This window comes from Agelaius phoeniceus, chromosome 3 (genome assembly GCF_051311805.1).
Source record: "Agelaius phoeniceus isolate bAgePho1 chromosome 3, bAgePho1.hap1, whole genome shotgun sequence".
Classification (NCBI taxonomy): domain Eukaryota; kingdom Metazoa; phylum Chordata; class Aves; order Passeriformes; family Icteridae; genus Agelaius; species Agelaius phoeniceus.
In genome coordinates, this window is record NC_135267.1 from 1,022,961 (window position 1) to 1,042,500 (window position 19,540).

General features: G+C 50.9%; 1 protein-coding gene across 5 annotated transcripts in view; it reads right to left on the reverse strand.

Moving 5' to 3' along the window:
- The window catches only part of OTOF (otoferlin), a 118,749-nt gene that overhangs the window by 21,233 nt on the left and 77,976 nt on the right, over positions 1-19,540 (reverse strand). For 3 of the 5 annotated variants that reach the window (XM_077176418.1, XM_077176417.1, XM_077176420.1), the window contains 12 exons: positions 18,242-18,394; positions 16,823-17,012; positions 14,456-14,580; positions 13,809-13,943; positions 12,611-12,772; positions 10,972-11,091; positions 9,149-9,310; positions 7,698-7,860; positions 5,071-5,201; positions 4,343-4,372; positions 3,437-3,595; positions 2,414-2,480 (listed from right to left, as the gene is read on the reverse strand). In XM_077176418.1, the coding sequence (XP_077032533.1) occupies positions 2,414-2,480; positions 3,437-3,595; positions 4,343-4,372; positions 5,071-5,201; positions 7,698-7,860; positions 9,149-9,310; positions 10,972-11,091; positions 12,611-12,772; positions 13,809-13,943; positions 14,456-14,580; positions 16,823-17,012; positions 18,242-18,394 (1,597 nt within the window). The remainder of the gene's footprint in view (positions 1-2,413; positions 2,481-3,436; positions 3,596-4,342; positions 4,373-5,070; positions 5,202-7,697; positions 7,861-9,148; positions 9,311-10,971; positions 11,092-12,610; positions 12,773-13,808; positions 13,944-14,455; positions 14,581-16,822; positions 17,013-18,241; positions 18,395-19,540) is intronic. The other 2 variants (XM_077176419.1, XM_077176416.1) reach the window with 1 other exon arrangement.

A 19,540-nucleotide genomic window follows, 5' to 3' on the forward strand; every position in this document is an offset into this window, starting at 1 on the left:
CCGGAGATCTCTGTGCAGGGAATTCCAGGGCTGACCTGAGCAGGAATCACTTGGAGGACTACAAAACATCACTTGGAGGACTACAGAACATGGACAGAGCCCTCTGACAGCAGTGAGAAAACCTGGTCCTGCCCACAGCAGGAATGGGGTGGCCAGCAGGAGCAGGGTGGGGAATCCTTCCCCTGTACCTGGCACTGCTGAGGGCACACCTGGAGTGCTGGGTCCAGCTCTGGCCCCTCCGTTTGGGAAGGACGTTGAGGACCTGGGGAGTGCCCAGAGGGGGAAACGAGGCTGGAGAGGGGCTGGGAGCACAAACCCTGTGAGGAACCCCTGAGGGAGCTGGGGGTGCTCAGCCTGGAGAGAAGGAGACTCAGGGGTGCCCCCATCACCCCCCACACCCCCTGAAAGGTGCCTGTGCTCAGCTGGGGCTGGGCTCTTTCTCCAGCAGCACTGGCACAACCAGAGCACACAGCCTCGAGCTGAACCAAGGGAAATTTAGGCTGGATATCAGGAAAAAGTTCTGTACAGAAAGGGTGATAAAGTTCTGGAATGTTCTGCCCGGGGAGGTGGTGGAGTCCCCATGCCTGGGTGTGTTTAACAAAGCCTGGATGTGGCACTGGGGGCCAGGGCTGAGTTGAGGTGTTGGGGATGGGTTGGACTCGATCATCTTGAAGGTCTCTTCCAACCCAGTGATTCTGTGAATTCTGTGAAATGTGGGAATTTTGGGAATTCCCAGGGACCAGGGACGTGGTGGGGTCACCATCCCTGGATGTGTTTAGAAGCCTGGATGTGGCACTGGGTGCCAGGGTTTAGCTGAGGTGTTTGGGCTGGGTTGGACTCCATCTTTAAGGTCTCTTCCAACCTGGTCATTCTGTGAATTTTGGGAATTTTCTTCCTCCTACCAGAGACTTCTCCTGCTTTATGGAGCCTGGGGAGCATTTGGAACCCCAGCCTGGGAATGCAGAGGGGGCAATGTTTGATGCTGCTGCCCTCAGATTGTCCAGGACCCCACAGGTCACCAGAGTCTCATTTGGAGCAACCACCAGCCACAGAGAGCTGTAAAAAGGCTGCTGGAAAAGGTGGATTCAAAGGAAACTCCTTCCCACCTCTGCAATCCCTGTCCTTTGGTGCCTCTGCCGGCTTTCATGAGGGCTGGACATTACCCAGTGATGGGGACAGACAGACAGACGGAAAAACACGAATGAGGAAAGGGGGAAGGAGTGGGAGAGCCAAGGGAAATGGATCATTCTAAAAAGAAATAAAACCCCAGAGGACACCAGTGCCAGCCCAGGAGAACCTGCTCAGAGCTGCCTCCAAGCTCAGCAAGACCAGACCTCGGGATACAAAATTCTGGGCTCTTTCTCCAGGCAGCACTGGCAGAACCCAGAGGACACAGCCTTGAGCTGCACCAAGGGAAATTTAGGCTGGATATTAGGCTGGATTTTTCCTGGGATGCAAAAATTGATCATCCAAAAGAAACCATGCTCAGAATTTTACTCAGCTGAAGGGTTTTGCATCACCTGGGCACAACAACAACAACCTCCTGTGACGGGGACATGGAGCACATGGAGAGCAAGGGTGGAATTCCTCAGGGATACCCCTCCCAGCCCTGCTGGTGGCATGGCCAGATGGACAAAGTCAACCTCGACCAGCCACTCCCAGGATTCTTGGCTGGCAAAATTTTTGGGACAAAATGAGTCTCCCCAAAATTTAGGCAAGGTCAGAAGCCCACCTGACCTAGAGATCCGACTTCCTTCAGAGAAAAACACATTTAGGGCATCATTAATCTTGTGATTTGATAAAATAATAACATGTGAAAAATAATATATAATGTATAAAATTATATAAATTGATAAGTTAAATGAGAAAACTTGCCCTAAATTGTGTATTTGTCTTCACTGCCCGCATTAGGACAGCAGACAAAGAGTTCAACATGCAGGGAAAAACCCTGCAAAAACCCACAAAAATCGACCATTTTTGGGAAAACACAACACGCTGGGAGTGTCTGGTTTGTCTGGAGAGCTGAGGCAGATTCCCAGAGGGATGTGAGAGCACCAAGAGGAATTCTGGTCCCACCTTTCCCTGCCATGTTCCTGTGATTTTATAAAATGATAATATGTGAAAAATAATATATAATGTATAAAATTATATAAATTGATAAGCTAGGTGAGAGAACTTGCCCTAAATTGTGTATTTGTCTTCACTGCCTGCATTAGGACAGCAGGCAAAGAGTTCAACATGCAGGGAAAAACCCTGCAAAAACCCACAAAAATCGACCATTTTTGGGAAAACATTGGAAGTGTCTGGTTTGTCTGGAGAGCTGAGGCAGATTCCCAAAGGGATGTGCAAGCACCAAGAGGAATTCTGGTCCCACCTTTCCCTGCCGTGTTCCCTCTCTCCCTCCCAGCCTTACCCTCTCCAACCTCCATCTCCTCCTTCTCCTCTGCTTCTGCTGCGGCCGCTTCCTGCTGCCGGAGTTGCTGGGGGAGACAGGAAACCACTGGATATCAGGAACAATCTTTTCCTGGAAAAGCTGCCCGGGGCAGTGCTGGGGTTCCCATCCCTAGGGAGGATCTGAAGCCACGTGGATGTGGCACTTGGGGACAGAGTGGCGGCCTTGGCAGTGCTGGGGAATGGTTGGGCTCGATGGTCTCCAAGGGCTTTTCCAGCATGAACAATTTTGGGATTCCGTAATTGCTGGAACCCAGGGCACAGGGGATGTTTCCCTGCCTGTCCTGAGAAGTCCTGATCCCCAGGAGAGCACTGGTTTTAACCTTCGTCCGTGGAAAAAGCTTCCAGGACTATGGGGTGGATTGGAATCTACGAGTGCGTGAAATAGATAATAGCGCAGTTTATCACGGGGCAAAAAATTTAAGAGTTTTGGGTTTTTAGTGTGGAGGTGGGTAGGAGACAAGATGGAGGATTTTGGGCATTGTCTGATCTCCTTCTTGCTCTTCATCTACTCCCTTTTCTGCAGTGCTGGTGGCACAGAGCGATTGGTTAGAAAGAGCCGCAATGCAGGTGTTGCATGAACAGACAAACAACTAATTATTGGTAGAAAGGTAGGAATAAAATACGTCCTGAGAGTTAATTGGACAAAATAGCCTTAAAAGACCTTGAACCTGTGTGTCTTGTGACTTTTGGTGCCTTTCTCTTTGTATGCTAAGTCTGAGATGTCGATGGCATGCTGAACTTCTGACAAGAGAAAAATAAACAACAACCTGAAGACCGAAAAAAACCAAAAGTCCCGTTCGTCTCTCAATCCTGGCACTGAACTTTTTTGGGGTATCCCCATCAGGGAGATCCCCAGGAAGGGGGGGTTTCCACACCTAATGAAGCACAGCCCCAAGGATTTGGAAGGAGCTGGAATTAGGGGAGACCTCTCAGGAAAGGAACCATCTCCCCTGGGTGCCCCTCCCCGCTGGTCCTCACCCACCTCCTTCATCGTCTCGATGGAAGCGAAGTACTTGGACCACCAGTCCAACATGCTCTCGTCCGGCTCCTCCTCCTCCACTTCCTCCCCGCCTCCTCCTCCTCCTCCTCCTCCTCCTCCTCCTTTCTTCTTCTTCTTCTTTTTCTCCTTCTCTTCCTCGGTCTGAAGGGACAAGGGAAGCACAGACAGGGAAGGGGAGGGATCAGGTGAGAGGGAATTGTTTCTAGGAAGGACAAAAGTGAAGCAACTGAAGAGGGAGAACCCCCCCAGGCTTTGGGGGCCTCGTGAACTTTCTCCCTTTTACAGCCACAGAACACCCAAGGGTGACCAAGGTTTTGGAGGAAGTGCCAGAATCACAGAATGGTTTGGGTGGGAAGGGACCTTAAAGCTCGTCCAATTCCAATCCTGACACCTTCCACCATTCCAGGTCGTTCCAAGCCCCATCTAACCTGGCCTTGGGCGCTTCCAGAGATGGGTCAGTCCCACAACACCTCCCCATTCCCATCATCCTATTTATCCGTGCATTTCCCGGGCTACGTCTCTGGAATCTTCCATGGCAAGAGTCAAACTGTGCCCAGCAGAGCGCCTTGGGTGCCCTTGGTGGAGCAAAGGAACCTTTCCCAGCTGCTACCTGGTTGTGGTGGGAATATCCAGCATCCCTCCCCCTGTCCTGGGACAGCTGGCATGAGAAGCCCTGGCCCAAAAGAGCTCCCCAAAACTGCAGGAATGAGGCCACTGCCGCATCCCTCGAGGGGACAGCGCTGCTGTGTCTCTGTTGTGGGACAGAGGGGCGATGTCCCTGCCTGGCTCGGGCTGGGGAGGGTGCCTGGTCCGTCAGAGGTGGCACGGAAGGGCTGGAGAGGGAGCAGGGAGTTGGGAGCAGGGATGCAGAGGAGATCCATCACTTACCACATCCACCTTCACCACTGCGTCGGAATTCTGCCGCCCCGGGATGGAAGGGAACAGGGAGAGGGAGAGCAGGTTAAGGACGCACCCTCAGCTGAGTGCAAATCATCGTTCCCAGCGTGGTCTGGGTGGGAAGGGACCTCAAAGCTCACCTCATCCCACCCCCTGTCGTGGGCAGGGACACCTCCCACTGTCCCAGCTTGCTCCCAGCCCCATCCAATCTGGCTTTGGACACTTTCAGGGATCCAGGGGAAGCCCCAGCTACTCTGGGAATTCCATCCCAGCCCCTCTCCACCCTGCCAGGGCACAACAATTCCCCATTCCCAAGATCCCATCCAGCCCTGCCTTCTGGCACTGGGAGCCATTCCCTGGCTCCTGTCCCTCCAGGCCTTGTCCCCAGTCCCTCTGCAGCTCTCCTGGAGCCCCTTCAGGCCCTGCCAGGGGCTCTGAGTTCTCCCTGGAGCCTTCTCCTCTCCAGGTGAGCACCCCCAGCTCTCCCAGCCTGGCTCCAGAGCAGAGGGGCTCCAGCCCACCTTGTCAAGAACCTGTTTTTGTGGAAGAAGCTCTGGAGCAGAAGGGTGGGAAAAGGAGTTGAAATTCCCATTCTGGGCACAAAAAGGGGCTCATTGAGTGTGACACCGCTGGGACACGCTGCCCCCCCAGTTCTGGCTGAAATCCCTCAGAAATCGGCAATTCCATGAGGAAAGAGGTGCTGCCACAGGGATACTCACAGCTTCCAGCTTCACCATCGTGTCCATCTTCTTGATGGGGACCTCGGGTTCCATGTTGACCACGATCTCCCCTGTGGGGCGAGAGCGGTGGGCCCTGCTGGTCATGGCCAGGTAGCCGTTGAGGTGTTTGGCTGGACAGAGGACAGAAAAGGAGAAAGAACAAGGGAGAGGGGACAGTGGAGAGGGGAAACCGACAGTTCAGGTGAGAGCCTACAGGATTCAGGCCAGAAATTTAGAGCTGAGTTGAGATCCTACAGAATTCAGGCTAGGAACTGAGTGTTTAGTTGAGATTCTGCAGGATTCAGGCCAGAAAGTGAGAATTCAGGTGAGATCCTACAGGATTGAGGCTGGGAACCTGATTTCAGGCGAGATCCCACAGGATTCAGGCTAGGAACCAAGAGTTGAGATCCTATAGGATTCAGGCTGAGAACTGAGAGCTCCAGTGAGATCCTGCAGGATTCAGGCTGGGAACTGAGAGTTCAGTTGAGATCCTATAGGATTCAGTCTGGAAACCAAGATTTCAAGTGAGATCCTACAGGATTCAGACCAGAAAGTGAGAATTCAGGTGAGATCCTACAGGACTGAGGCTGGGAACCTGATTTCAGGTGAGATCCTACAGGATTCAGGCAAGAAACTGAGAGTTAAGTTGAGATCCTACAGGATTCAGGTCAGAAATTGAGAGTTCATGAGAGATCCTACAGGATTCAGGCTGAGAACCAAGATTTCAAATGAGATCCTACAGGATTCAGGCTAGGAACTGAGTTCAGGTGAGATCCCACAGGATTTAGGCTGGAGTGCAGTGGGACCACCTTGTTTGGAGCAGTGGAAATGAGCACGGAGCCTTCAGCAGGACCAAAATCCCACCAAAGAGCAAAGGAAGGGGGAGGATAAGCAGGAAATGTCCCGAGGAGAAGAGGCAGAGGAGATTGTCCTGAAAGCCTCTGCTGGCTCGGACACAACCCCTGGTCTGGGGTTAGGAATTAGGAATGGGATCATGCTGGGAAGGGCAGTAGGGATTAGGAATGGGATAAGATTGAAAAGGCTGGTAGGGATTAGGAATGGGATCATGCTGGGAAGGGCAGTGGGGATTAGGAATGGGATCATGCTGGGAAGGGCAGTAGGGATTAGGAATAGGATCGTGTTGGGCAGTAGGGATTAGGAATGGGATTTTGCTGGAGAGTAGGGTTTAGGAATGGGATCCTGCTGGGAACGGCAGTAGGATTAGGAATGGGATTTTACTGGGAAGGGCAGTGGGGATTAGGAATGGGATTTTACTGGGAAGGGCAGTAGGGATTAGGAATGGGATCACACTGGAGAGTAGGGTTTAGGAATGGGATCCTGCTGGGAACGGCAGTAGGGATTAGGAATGGGATTTTACTGGGAAGGGCAGTAGGGATTAGGAATGGGATCCTGCTGGGCAGTAGGGATTGGGAATGGGATCCTGCTGGGAAGGGCAGTAGGGATTGGGAATGGGATCCTGCTGGGAAGGGCAGTATGAACCAGACATCTCTATGGGGATCTCGCCCAGCCTCCAACCCCAAAACTGGGAGGAGAGGACTAATTCCCAAGGCCCCCAAGCCCTCGGCTGCTGGGATGGGTGGGAGGTGGGTCTGGGATGGGTTTTCCTGTGGGTGCTGATGGATTGGGGTGGTTGGGGTTGGAGGGGCCTGGACCTCTGCTCTTTACAGCGACCACGGGGACTGAGTGTGGCCAAATCCTGCCCCAGTCCTGAGGAACATCTGGGGACTCGAAGCTACAGAGATGTTGGAGGTGAACCTTGTTGGAGCTTAGGATATAGGGAATATTTTTTGTTTGTTTTGATTTTATGAGAACGCTGGTTTTAATCTTTGTTTATGGAGAAAGTTTCTAAGACTTTGGGACTAATTGGAATTTACGAGAGAGTAAAATGGATAGTAGGAATTTATAGGTGTGTAAAAATAGATAGTTTATTATAGGGTGAAAAACTTAGAGTTTTGGGGTTTTAGTATGGAGGTGGGTAGGAGAAAATATGAAGGATTTGGGGTGTTGTTTGATCTCTTTTTTGTTTTTAATTTATTCTATTTTTTATGGTGTTGGAAGTATGAGGTGATTGGTTAGAAAGAATCACAATGTAGATGTTGTGTAGGTAAACAAATAATTAGTTATTTGTAGAAATAAAGTATGCTTTAAAAATTAATTAAATAAAATAGTTCTAAAAGACTTTAAATTTGTGTGGTTTGTAACTTTTAGTGGTTTTTTTAATATACTAAGTTGTAAATAGTGCATATAAATATATAGTGTATGGATAAATAGATATATGCACATATGTAGATATATAATACATAGTGTACATATAAATAGTGTATAGAATTTTTAATAAGAGAAAAATAAACAATAATTTGAAGATCAAAAGAACTAAAAGTCCTATTTGCTTTTCACTTTTACAAAAATTTTTTAGGGACATCCACACACCACTTGGAACCACCAAATTGCTGAACTTGGGGTTTTCCTTGGAGTTCTGCACCCCAAACCGTAATTTCCGCGGGTCAGCCAACCATCTCACGGTCCCACGGTCCCACAGCCCATCCCAGCTCCCTCTTCTCCCTGCGGCTGTCCCAGACCGGATCCCCGTGTCCCAGTCCTGGTACCTGCCATGTTCCACTGCTGGGCTTTCTTGTCGGGCGGGCGGTAGATGAACTTGCGGAGGGAGCTGACGGTGTGGGAGCCCACCAGGGTGTAGCGGCCGAAGGCGCGGCAGTCGACGACGCGGATGTTCAGGGGCGGGTGCAGCAGCTCGTTCTCAGGGAGGTCCTGGGGAGCAGGGCACGGGGTGCTCACCGGGGAGTGGGAGTGGCTGGGTTTGGGTTTGGGAAGGGCAGGGGGGATTGGGAATGGGATTGTGCTGGGAAAAACGGTAGGGGTTAGGAATGGGATGAGACTGTGAAGGGCAGTAGGGATTAGGAATGGGATCGTGCTGGGAAGGGCAGTAGGGATTAGGAATGGGATCATGCTGGGAAGGAAAGTAGGGATTAGGAATGGGATCATGATGGGGAGAAGGGATTAGGAATGGGATCATGCTGGGAAGGACAGTAGGGATTAGGAATAGGATCAGCCTGAGAAAACTGGAAGGGATTAGGAATAGAATCAGACTGAGAAAACGGGAAGAGATTAGGAATGGTATCATGCTGGCAAGGAAAGTAGGGATTATGAATAGGATCAGACTGAGAAAACTGGAAGGGATTAGGAATGGGATCGTGCTGGGAAGGGCAGTAGGAATTAGAAATAGGATCGTGCTGGGGAGTAGGGATTAGGAATGGGATCATACTGGGAAAACCAGAAGGGACCAGAACTGGAATCATACTGGGAAGGGCAGTAGGGATTAGGAATGGGATCGTGCTGGGAAAACCCGTAGGGATTAGGAATGGGATCATGCTGGGAAGGGCAGTAGGGATTAGGAATGGGATCATGCTGGGAAAGGAAATAGGGATTAGGAATGGGATCAGACTGTGAAGGGCAGTATGGATTAGCAATGGGATCATGCTGGGCAGGGCAGTATGGATTAGGAATGAGATCATGTTGGGAATAACAGTAGGGATTAGGAATGGAATCATGATGGGGAGAAGGGATTAGGAATGGGTCGTGCTGGGAAGGACAGTAGGGATTAGGAATAGGATCAGATTGAGAAAACTGGAAGGGATTAGGAATGGGATCATGCTGGGAATAACAGTAGGGATTAGGAATGAAATCATGATGGGGAGTAGGGATTAGGAATGGGATCATACTTGGAAGGATGGTCAGGATTAGGAAGGAGATCATGCTGGGAAAAACAGTAGAGATTAGGAATGGGATTGTACTGGGGAGTAGGGATTAGGAATGGGATCATGCTGGGAAGGCCAGTAGGGACTAGAACTGGAATCATGCTGGAGAAAGAAGTCCAAAGCTGCTCCAGCAAAATGTGGCTTGGGAGCCCTCAGGTGAAGGAATGGCGTCCGTGTGCTCCATTGTTTTGGGAAAACTGGAGAAAAGGGCTTGGAGCCATGGGGGGCTTCAGAAATTCCAGATTCCAGCTGAGGGATCAGAGGGAAGGGGCCACACTCACCACCTCGAACCACTTGACCAAAGTGCTGAAGTTGGGGTTTTTCTTGTAGTTCTGGATCAGGGCAGACTGGACGCCCTTCCCAGCACACTCGATGTCCACACGGGGTCTGTCCACCTGGGCCAGGTTCACTCTCTTCAGGTCCCTGAGCCCCCAGAACAAGATCTAGGGCAGGAGGAGGAGGAGGGAGCTCCATGTGAGGGATGATCCCTCTCACATGGAGTTCTCTGTGGAAAGGGATCCCACTGCCGATGTCATCACAGGGCAGTGGTGGGTCCCTGAGGTATCTCCTCCTGACACCCTGCAGCCCAAGGTCTCCAGCCCTCTGCCCTCGGCATTTTCCTGCCTTTCTCCTTTCCTGGCCTTTTCCTGCCCTGGGAGTCCAGCTCTGTCTGTCTGTGGTGGCTCTGGATCCACCCCAATGGGATCAGTGTCACTGGGGAAACTTCCCTGTCCCTACCTGGGATAACAGACTGCCACCACCCAAAAATTCCCCAAAACTGAGATTTTTCCCACGGCTGTGTTAAACTTGTGAGGAATGTTTATTGTGATGCAAATGTGTGGAAAGCCAGGAGCCGAAGTCCCTGTGGAGACCTGGTCAGTCTCACCTGAGCAAAGACATTTTCACCCAGGGCTGAGATGTGCCCTGAACATCCCTGTGGGCATTGCCTGGGCCACGGCTGACCCCCAGGACCTCCAAGGGACACATCACAAAACCATGGAATCATTTGGAAAAGCCCTCCAGGATCATCGAGTCCCACCTGTGACCAGTGCCCACCTTGTCCCCAGCCCAGGGCACTCAGTGCCACATCCAGGTGACATCTGCAGGGATGGGCACCCCAAACCTCCCTGGGCAGCCCCTGCCAAGGCCTGAGCCCCCTTTCCATGCAGAAATTCCTCCTGATGTCCACCCTGAGCCTGCCCTGGCCCAGCCTGAGGCCATTTCCCCTTGTCCTGTCCCTGTTCCCTGGGAGTAGAGCCCGACCCCCTCTGGCTGTGCCCTCCTGGCAGGGACTTGTGCAGAGCCACAAGGGCCCCCCTGAGCCTCCTTTGCTCCAGGCTGAGCCCCTGCCCAGCTCCCTCAGCCCCTGCTGGGGCTCCATTCCCTGCCCAGCTCCCTCAGCCCCTCCTGGGGCTCCATTCCCTTCCCAGCTCCCTCAGCCCTTCCTGGGGCTCCATTCCCTGCCCAGCTCCCTCAGCCCCTCCTGGGGCTCCATTCCCTGCCCAGCTCCCTCAGCCCCTCCTGGGGCTCCATTCCCTGCCCAGCTCCCTCAGCCCCTCCTGGGGCTCCATTCCCTGCCCAGCTCCCTCAGCCCCTCCTGGGGCTCCATTCCCTGCCCAGCTCCAGCCCCTGCAGGTCTCTCCTGTCAGGAGGGGCCCAGAGCTGCCCCCAGCACTGGAGGTGCCCCAGCAGTGCCAGCACAGGGGACAGGCACTGCCCTGAGTTGTGCCCACACTATTTTGGTTACAAAATCCCCCTTTAGATATCCATGGATACTTGAGAGGCATCCCATCCTCGTTGCCTGAGGTTGATGGGATACCGAACACCTGAGCTATGGGATTGCTTTGGGAGCAGAGGATCCAGCTCCGTGTCCATCTCTAACATTCCCTGAGCTGCATCTCAGCCCAGGTGCTGCTCACTCGCTGTCCTGCCCGGGTTTGACAGCAAAGAATGATCCAATTCCCTCGTTTTTTTAGGGATATTGCAGTCTGGCTCCCAGTCTGGTCACCACGGACAGATCCTTGGCTCCCGACTCGCTCCTGCCCTTCCAACACCCTTGGAGATGTTCTCCTGCCCCACAGTGCTCCACGTGGACATTGGTTACCTCCACTCTGTATCTGCTCAGCACCGGCCGAATTCCCAGAGGCACCGGCAGGATGGGACCTCGGTCCATGTCCGTGGGGCCGTCGATGGGGGGCAGGTCTGATTTACCCCCAGGGCCGATCTGGAAGAGGTGGAGCACGGGTTAGGATCCGCTCCTCTGAGCTGCTGGGAAGCAGTTTTTGGTCCTTCTCACAGAACTGTGGAACCGCAGATTGGCTTGGGTTGGAAGGGACCTCAAAGATCGGCTCATTCCCACCCCTGCCATGGGCAGGGACAAATTCCAGAGGGAGCTGGGTGTGTCTCAGCTGGATCTGGTCCCAGTTGCTGGATCTGGGGGGTCTCAGAGGGCTGAGAGCCCAGGGAAGGTGCTTTGGGAAGAGGAAAATGCAGGAGCAGAAGGGGCTGGAAATTCCACACAGAACAGTCCCCAAAGCAATCCAAACTTCTCAGCCCACCAATGCAGCCCATCCCAGGGCTGTTCCACCCTGGAATTGCATCTGCTGGGCTGTCTGTGAGGAAACGGAGATGTGGTCCCAGAGCTCAGCCCAGGAGCAGGTTTAAGGTCCCGTTTCCAGCCCAGAGCTCAGGAAAGATCAAATATCCCATGTGAGCCATTCCCCCAGTCCAAGGAAAATTGGGAGAAAAGGGGCTTGGATGAGCACCTGCCCTGGCAGAAAAAGGAGATGGGAAAAGCATTTCAGTGGATGGAGCACGAGGTACAAAAGTGGAAGAATTTAACTCTGGTACTGCCCCAGACTATGAATGACTGAATAGTTTGTGCTGGAAGGACTTAAAAGACCATTTAATTCCAACCCCTGCCATGGGTAGGGACAAATTCCAGAGGGAGCTGGGCTGTGTCTCAGCTGGATCTGGTCCCAGTTGCTGGATCTAGGGTGTCTCAGAGGGCTGAGAGCCCAGGGAAGGTTCTTTTGGAAGAGGAAAACGCAGGAGCAGAAGGTGCTTGGGATTGCTGTCCTTCCACACAGAACAGTCCCCAGAGCAATCCAAACTCCTCAGCCCACCAATGCAGCCCATCCCAGGGCTGTTCCACCCTGGAATTGCACCTGCTGGGCTGTCTGTGAGGAAACGGAGATGTGGTCCCAGAGCTCAGCCCAGGAGCAGGTTTAAAGTCCCATTTCCAGCCCAGAGGTCTGGGTAAAGATCAAATATCCCATGTGAGCCATTCCCCCAGTCCAAGGAAAACTGGGAGAAAAGGGGCTTGGATGAGCACCTGCCCTGGCAGAAAAAGGAGGTGGGAAAAGCATTTCAGTGGATGGAGCATGAGGCACAAAAGTGGAAGAATTTAACTCTGGTACTGCCCCAGACTATGAATCATGGTTTGTGCTGGGAGGGACTTTAAAGATCATTGAATCTCAACCCCTGCCATGGCCAGGGACACCTTCCACCTTTCCAGGCTGCTCCAAGCCCCATCCCACCTGGCCTTGGACACTCCCAGGTGTCTTTGATGAACAGCTAGTGGTTGATCCATCCAAGAGAAACTACAAGGGTTCAGCAGACCAACGACCAGGTGAGGAAGCCGCTATTCCCGGTTATTCCCAGCTCCCCAGTTCTCCATAAATTAATCCCCTCTCCCTTCCAAGCCCGCATCCATTCTTTCCCTCCCTTTGTCCAGCTGGCACCTGGAGCAGCTCGAAGGCGGCCAGCAGGTCCCCGGCCGTGGCGTTGCCGCGGTAGATCTGGTAATATTCCAGCTGCGGCGGGAAGCGCGGCGGGCAGTACTCCTCGTCCGACATCTTCACCACCGGCTTGGCGAACGTCCGGCCCATGAAGTCGGCTTTTCCCTAGGGAAAGAGCCCTTGGGGTTGGGGATCCAACATGAGAACTCCAAGACTAACCCTGTGATTTTCCTCAGGAGCTCTTGGGGTTGGGAATTCAACATGGGAATGCCAAATTTAGCCCCATGGTTCTCTCCAGGAGCATTTGAGGTTTGGGATCCAACATGAGAATTCCAAAATTAGCCCTGTGGTTCTCCTCAAGAACACTTGGGGTTGGGGCTCCAACATGAGAATTCCAAATTTAGTGGTTCTCCTCAATAACACTTGGTGTTGGGGTTCCGGCATGGGAATTCGAAGATTAGCTCCATGGTTCTCCCCAAGAGCACTTGGGATTAGGAGGTCCAATGTGGGAATTCCAAATTTAGCCCTGTGGTTCTCTCCAGGAGCACTTGGGGTTGGGGATCCATCATGGGAATTCCAAGATTAGCCCCATGGTTCTCCCCGAGAGCACTTAGGGTTGGGGATCCAACGTGAGAATTCAAAATTTAACTCCATGGTTCTCTCCAGGAGCACTTGGGGTTGGGGAACCAACATCAGAATCCCGAGACTAATCCTGTGATTTTCTCCAGGAGCACTTGGGGTTGGGGATCCAACGTGAGAATTCCGAATTTAACCCTGTGGTTTTCCACAAGAGCACTTGGGGCTGGGGATCCAACGTGGAAATTCCAAAATTAGCCCTGCAATTCTCCCCGTCGTGGTCGGAACAGGAATGGGATCAATGCTCTGGCCTTGGGATGCCAAAGCTCAGGGAAAACTCAGTCAGGATTCCTTGAAGGAGGTTTGGGACAGCTGAAGGCTGGGACAGCAAGGAGGCCAGGGATGAGAAGTTTTCCCAAATGGAAACTCTCCTTGGCTACAGCCTCTTTCTTCCCTCTCCAAAAACAAGACACATCTGAGCTTTATGAGCGGCAGAGGCCCCGCGGGAGATTTGGAAGGACCATTCTCCAAGGATCAGGAAAAAAAAGCTCCCCAAATCCTCTGCCTACAAATCTGGAGAGATCCCGGCATCCAAACCACGCACAATCCCCTGGGATTTTCTCACCACGGTGTCCTGGTCGTAGATCTCGATGACGATGATGGGGGGGTCATCCCGCATCTCGTGAGCTTCCCCATACAGCTCCACGTTGTCGAACACCAGGAGCTGGTCCCAGGTTGGGCACAGGGTCTCGTTGAGAACCTGGGGGAATGGGAGAGATTCCTACTGCTCGAGGAATGGACCCAGGGTCCGGGGAAAGGGTGGCAGGTGGGGCTGCTGTGCGTTTTTTGGATCGGGGAGGCATTGGGAATCGCCCAGGGATTCCTCTGAGGAAAACAATCCAATAGCAGATGAGCAGAGCTGGGTTATTCCCAGTGTCCAGGCTTCCCAAAGCTTGGCAACCCTCAGACTGGGAAGGGGAGACTGAAAAATCACTTTAACATGACACAGTTCTGCCTAAACCAGCAGGAAATCACCAGGAATCACAAGGAATCATGGAGAATCGTGGGGAATTGCAGCCACTGGGAGGTGGGACGCATACTGGGAACGGGCTCCTGGGAGAGATCTCCTGGAAACAGTCAATGCCCAGCTCCAGAGCTGCTCTCCCACCGCAGGAGCCCAGGACCAGCCTGATCCTCATTTATGGGATCTGTGCCGCGGGAACGTGCAGAGCCGGCCATCCCCACGCCCCCAGGAATCCCAGGAATGCTCACCTCGGTGCACTGGCTCTGGGAGATGAAGAAGACCCGAGCAAAGGGGTCCGAGAGGCCGCTGCTGTCGGCTGCAAACAAACTCCTGGCTTGGTACATGTGGGCTCGCAGCTGGAACACCTGTTTCTCTGGAAGAGAGAGGGAGTGGGATGGGAGGGGATGGCTTGGGATGGCCTCTGGGATCCTGTCCATACGATGCTTGTGTTGAATCGTGATTTTAAAGGGTTAAGATTTTAGCTGGAGGGCTACAACCAGTTCATGTTGAGGTTAGATGCACCAACGATAGGTTAATGATTATTAGATGCTTTAGCTAAAGGTAATTGTTATATTATGAGCTTATTTGTAGAAGGAAGTGGAGTGGGCGAACCATTTTAGGAACATACTGTGTTGGGAAGGGTGAAAGTTTGACAGGAAAGTCTCACAGATATGGGAGCTTGGCAGAAAGATTTTTGAATATAGAACCTGAAGAAGGAATAGAGATGGAAGCAAGTTTTGATATAGAAGAAAAGAATTGCCGAGCCAGTCTGACTGGATAACCAAGGAGGCAAAGGGTGTGTGAGTTAGAAGGGGTTTTTATGGCTTAAAGCAAAGGATAAACCCACCCCAAACAAGAATGTTTTTACCAAGCAGAAAAATAGCACAGGCAAACAAGACTGCCAATGTAGAAAAAGGGTCTCAGAATTTTCCACTGCAAGAAAACTGAGAAACAACTTCTAGCTTAAACTGTAATGTACTAACTTTTAGTGATTGGAGAATAGTAACATGAATATGGTAATTATAGTAGTTACGATAGGCTATAGGTAAAAGTTAAGGTATAGATTGGTTCTACTGTATTAAGATGCTCTGCAAAGAAAAATATATAATAATGCATTTGTAACCAAAATTAAAGGGTCTCCAGGCCTGCCCACAGCTGGAGCTGACAGCTGTAGGCACGGGCTCTGTCACCCACAACTCTGGACTGCTGTGACATCTTGGATACAATAAACTGCATTTTGGAGAGCTGCCTGCAGTCCCACATCTCTCATTTCAGCTCTTACTATATTGAAAGTAGTAGAAAATGCCCAGCACCTGGACTCTGTGTCAATCCATCATGAAGCAGGGGGCCTTGGATTGTGCCAGAGGGTCACAGAGACCTGAAAAAGACTTTCCTGACTTCATCCCTGGGACCACTCACCCAATTCGAGACCACTGACCCAATTCAAGAGAAGAATTGCGCACGCGTGGAGGACTAATAACCTCATTTTAGTAGAAAGCGGGGATGGGAGGTGCTGGGGTTGTGCATATGCATTAATTTGGGAAATAAATAGAAGGCAAAAATCCTTGTGGGGTGCGGTCGCACATTTCAGGGACGACCCCCTTGCTGCCTGCTGTTGTAATAAACACACCACTTTCTAACTTCGACTAGTTAGAGAGTCTTTGTCCACGATTTTTGGTTTTAACGACTCAGTATCCCCATTCATCTGCTTGGCCCAGAAATAATTTTTGCACCTTTAGGATTGGTTCTGAGAGTGAAGCAGGGGGAGAAGAAGCTCACAGTTCGTTTTCAGACACCGCACTCACTCCTCCACATTCCTGCTCCTGGACTGTGTTGTCTGCGGATGGACAGACAGCGGGACAGAGCTCTCCTTCGCTTTCAGTTAGTTTTAGCTAGCTGAGGCAAAGAAGTTCTCTGGACCATGGTTTGGGTTTTTTTCCTCCTTTTCTTTGGACCTGTTTAAACCTGGACTGAACACCAGAAGAGCACCAGCAGCTCTCACCTGTGGCCCACCAGGCCAGGTCTAGGCTGTGGCATTTCCAGCACTGGTGGGACTGATAAGGGACTGATAAGAGACTGAGTGAGCTGAACTACAGCCCACGGAAGGACTTTCTGAGTCTGTCATCTCTTCAGAGCAGTGAGAGGTTTTATTGTTTGATATTGTTCATTTTTGGTGCCCTGGTGCATGCATTGCCTGTTAAATAAAGGGGTTTTTTCCCACTTTTCTCCAAGGAAATATTTTCCTGAACTGACAGGGGGAGGGCCTGCTTAAATCTGCTTTCTAGAGAAAACCACTTTGGAGGTTCCCAAATTTGCCCTAAACCAGGACAGAGCCCATCCAAGGCACATCTCAGGAGCCTGGATTTGCCCGTGGCTGAAGGATTTCAACTCAAAGCACGAATCCCAAATGGATATGGAATTTCCTTGGCATCCCGCTTGTGTTGCGTGCACCACAAAAAACTCCGAACAGGATTGGGATGAAGGGACACAATTCCCACCCCCATCTCTCATGGGACACCTGGAACAATGTCCCCCTTAGCTCCTGGAAGCCCTTGGAGCAGGAGGTGCCCAGCCAGGCTCCCTCCCACCCCCTCCACCCCATGGGAACTCCTTACTGGTGTACAGGAGGCTGATGGGTGGGAAGGAGGGCAGGTTTTGTCCTCGGGGCGTTTTCTTCTCCTCGAACCCACAGGGGAGGCCGCTGAGGAAGTCCTTGCGCTGCTTGTTGAGGCCCAGCCACAGGTAGATCTCCATCTTGGCCTGGACCGTCCAGCCAGCAGGGCCAAAGCCCCTCTTCCCGGGAAGCTGAGCACAAGGGAAGGAAGAGTTCACACGGATATCAGGAACATGGACGGACAGACAGACCTGTCTGGGAGCGCCCAGCCTCTCTGGGGCATTGTGCTGCTGTTCCTTAAACCCAAGGATCCTTCGGGATCGTGACACTGCTCTGGCTCAGGCATTGTCCTCTTCTCACCGTGGTTTCCATTTTCAAAGTGTCTTAGGTTGGAAGTGCAAGGTGTGGCTGGGGGTGTGCATTCTATTTTCCATCTGTCAGAGGTGGGGCAGTTATCCTCTGTTTGTCGGGCAGTTTTCTTTATCTCTTCCACAACCAACCCTCCCTCCGGGAGATCTCTTCTGTTCATGGGCCATTAATTATTAATTATCTTCTGTTAATGAGCCAGTGGGTGTCACTGCGTGGCTGATAAAATTCCACCATCCCAATGGGAGGTGTTCTGCCCATGGGGTGAGGAGCCAAGCATTCCTACCTGGATACAATCTGAGATTTTGGGATACCACAGCAGCCTTTGCCCACTGCATTCCCAGAGGAGCAGCTTCTGCTGCCCTGCATTCCCAGAGGAATTCCAGGCCCATCTCCAGCAGCCCTGGAGCTGCAGAGGAAAACTCCCCCCTTGTGCAGGATCCCTGCTCCAGCAGAGCCACAGCTGGCACTGCAGGAGGGCTGAGCCCCCATGGGATGGGGCTGTGCCACCCCCTGACACACAGGGGACAGGGCCTGCTCTGACTCTGTCAGTGTTGTTTTGTATTATTGTGATTTTATTTTATTTTATTTTATTTTATTTTATTTTATTTTATTTTATTTTATTTTATTTTATTTTAATTTCTTCCTTAAGAAAGAATTGTTACTCCTGCTCCCGTATCTCTGCCTGAGAGCCCTTTAATTTCAAAATTACAGTAATTCAGAGGGAGGGGGTTTGCATTCTCTATTCTCAAGGGAGGCTCCTGCCTTCCTTAGCAGACACCCGTCTTTTCACACCACGACACTAAGCCAGAAATTCTCTGGATTTCCTGCTGGATCAAACACCTCTGTCTTCCCAAACATTTCCCACTTACCAGGACCGGGTAAGTTCAGTGCCTCACCCTCCCTAGGAGCCGATTTCCACCCCTACCAGCAGAGCATGGATCACATTTCTCCAGTATTCAAACCCCAGAAAAAATGGATGCAAAACTCTCATCCTCATCTCCCAAATTCCCTCCTCTTGGCCGCAGCTCCCCTGGGCCAGAGGGATCCTCACCTTGAGGAAAACTGTCTTCACTTTGGCACAGTCCTTGCCCATCTCCTCGTCCACGATGGAGTACAGGATGTCCTTGGAAGGGATGCGGGCGTAGGCGATGCGCTTGTTGTTGCTCATCATCCAGATGAAAACGTCGGGAATCGTGTGCTGGGGCTGGGAATGCCACAGGAGAGCCCCGTCAGCGCCCCAGCTCCGACCACTGAGGCACCGGTGGGGCTGGAGAGCTGCTGGAGGCAAATCCAACAGAATTCCATGGAAGGTGGAGGCCTCTGCGGCCACAATGGGGGCACTGGAATTGTCTGGAGATTCCCACTCCCAAAAAAGCTGCTCAGAGCTGAGCCCGTCAGGAAAGAAACTGGGGTTTATTGTTGCTGTAAGGTAGAAAAATAATTAAAGAAAGGCCTCATAAAATCAGGGCCTGCTCTGTTAAATAGATGGCACGTGAAAACAATCCTGGTGTGAGCAGTTCATTAACACAGCAACCTATTCCTGGGTGAAAAACAACTGGCACCTGCATAAACATTAAATCTATCCCGTGAAAATCAGTGAAGAAAATATGTAAATAATTTAAGAATAATAATTTAAGAGTAATAATTTAAGAATAATAATTTAAATAAATTAAGAGATTTGATGGACAAGTAAAATACCTTTTACTGACCAATAAAATAATTCACAAAAAAAAGCTCCTAAACAACTGGAGTCACACATGAGGTCTGTAAAACTGTAGAAAAACGAGTTATGTGAATAAAGAATTGGCTTTTTCCGATTTTTTTGGCATGAAGAAAATGGAGTCTTGTGGTTGGGATTGAAGGTATTTGAGATGATAGTTTGTGTTTAGATTTAGGTGTTTATTTTTGTTTTATTAATGTTATAATTTCACAGCTGTAGTTTTTTATTAATAAGGTATAAAATGGTTAACTATTTTTCGTTATAAGGTCTTTTAAGGTTAAACTATTTAATTAAGAAATGATACCTAAATTATTTTCTCTTTTAATCTAATAACTGATCACTCAAAGTCTGTAATGTGGACTTTTCTGTTTAATTACAGAATACCATTTAAACTCACGAAGAAGGAAGAAAAAGGTAAAGAACAATTTGTTTTTGTCTTAAAACCTCCATTTTGCTTTACATTTATTACTATATTCTAAAACCCCAAACTCTAAGTTTTCCACCTTGTGACATCACAGACTTCTAACCAACTCCACACCCACAATCCCGGTGCTATCAATTTATTTTGGAAGCCTTCTTTACAGCCTCAGGTGAAATGCAGTGTTCTCTTGTGGGTCTGTGCCTTCCAGC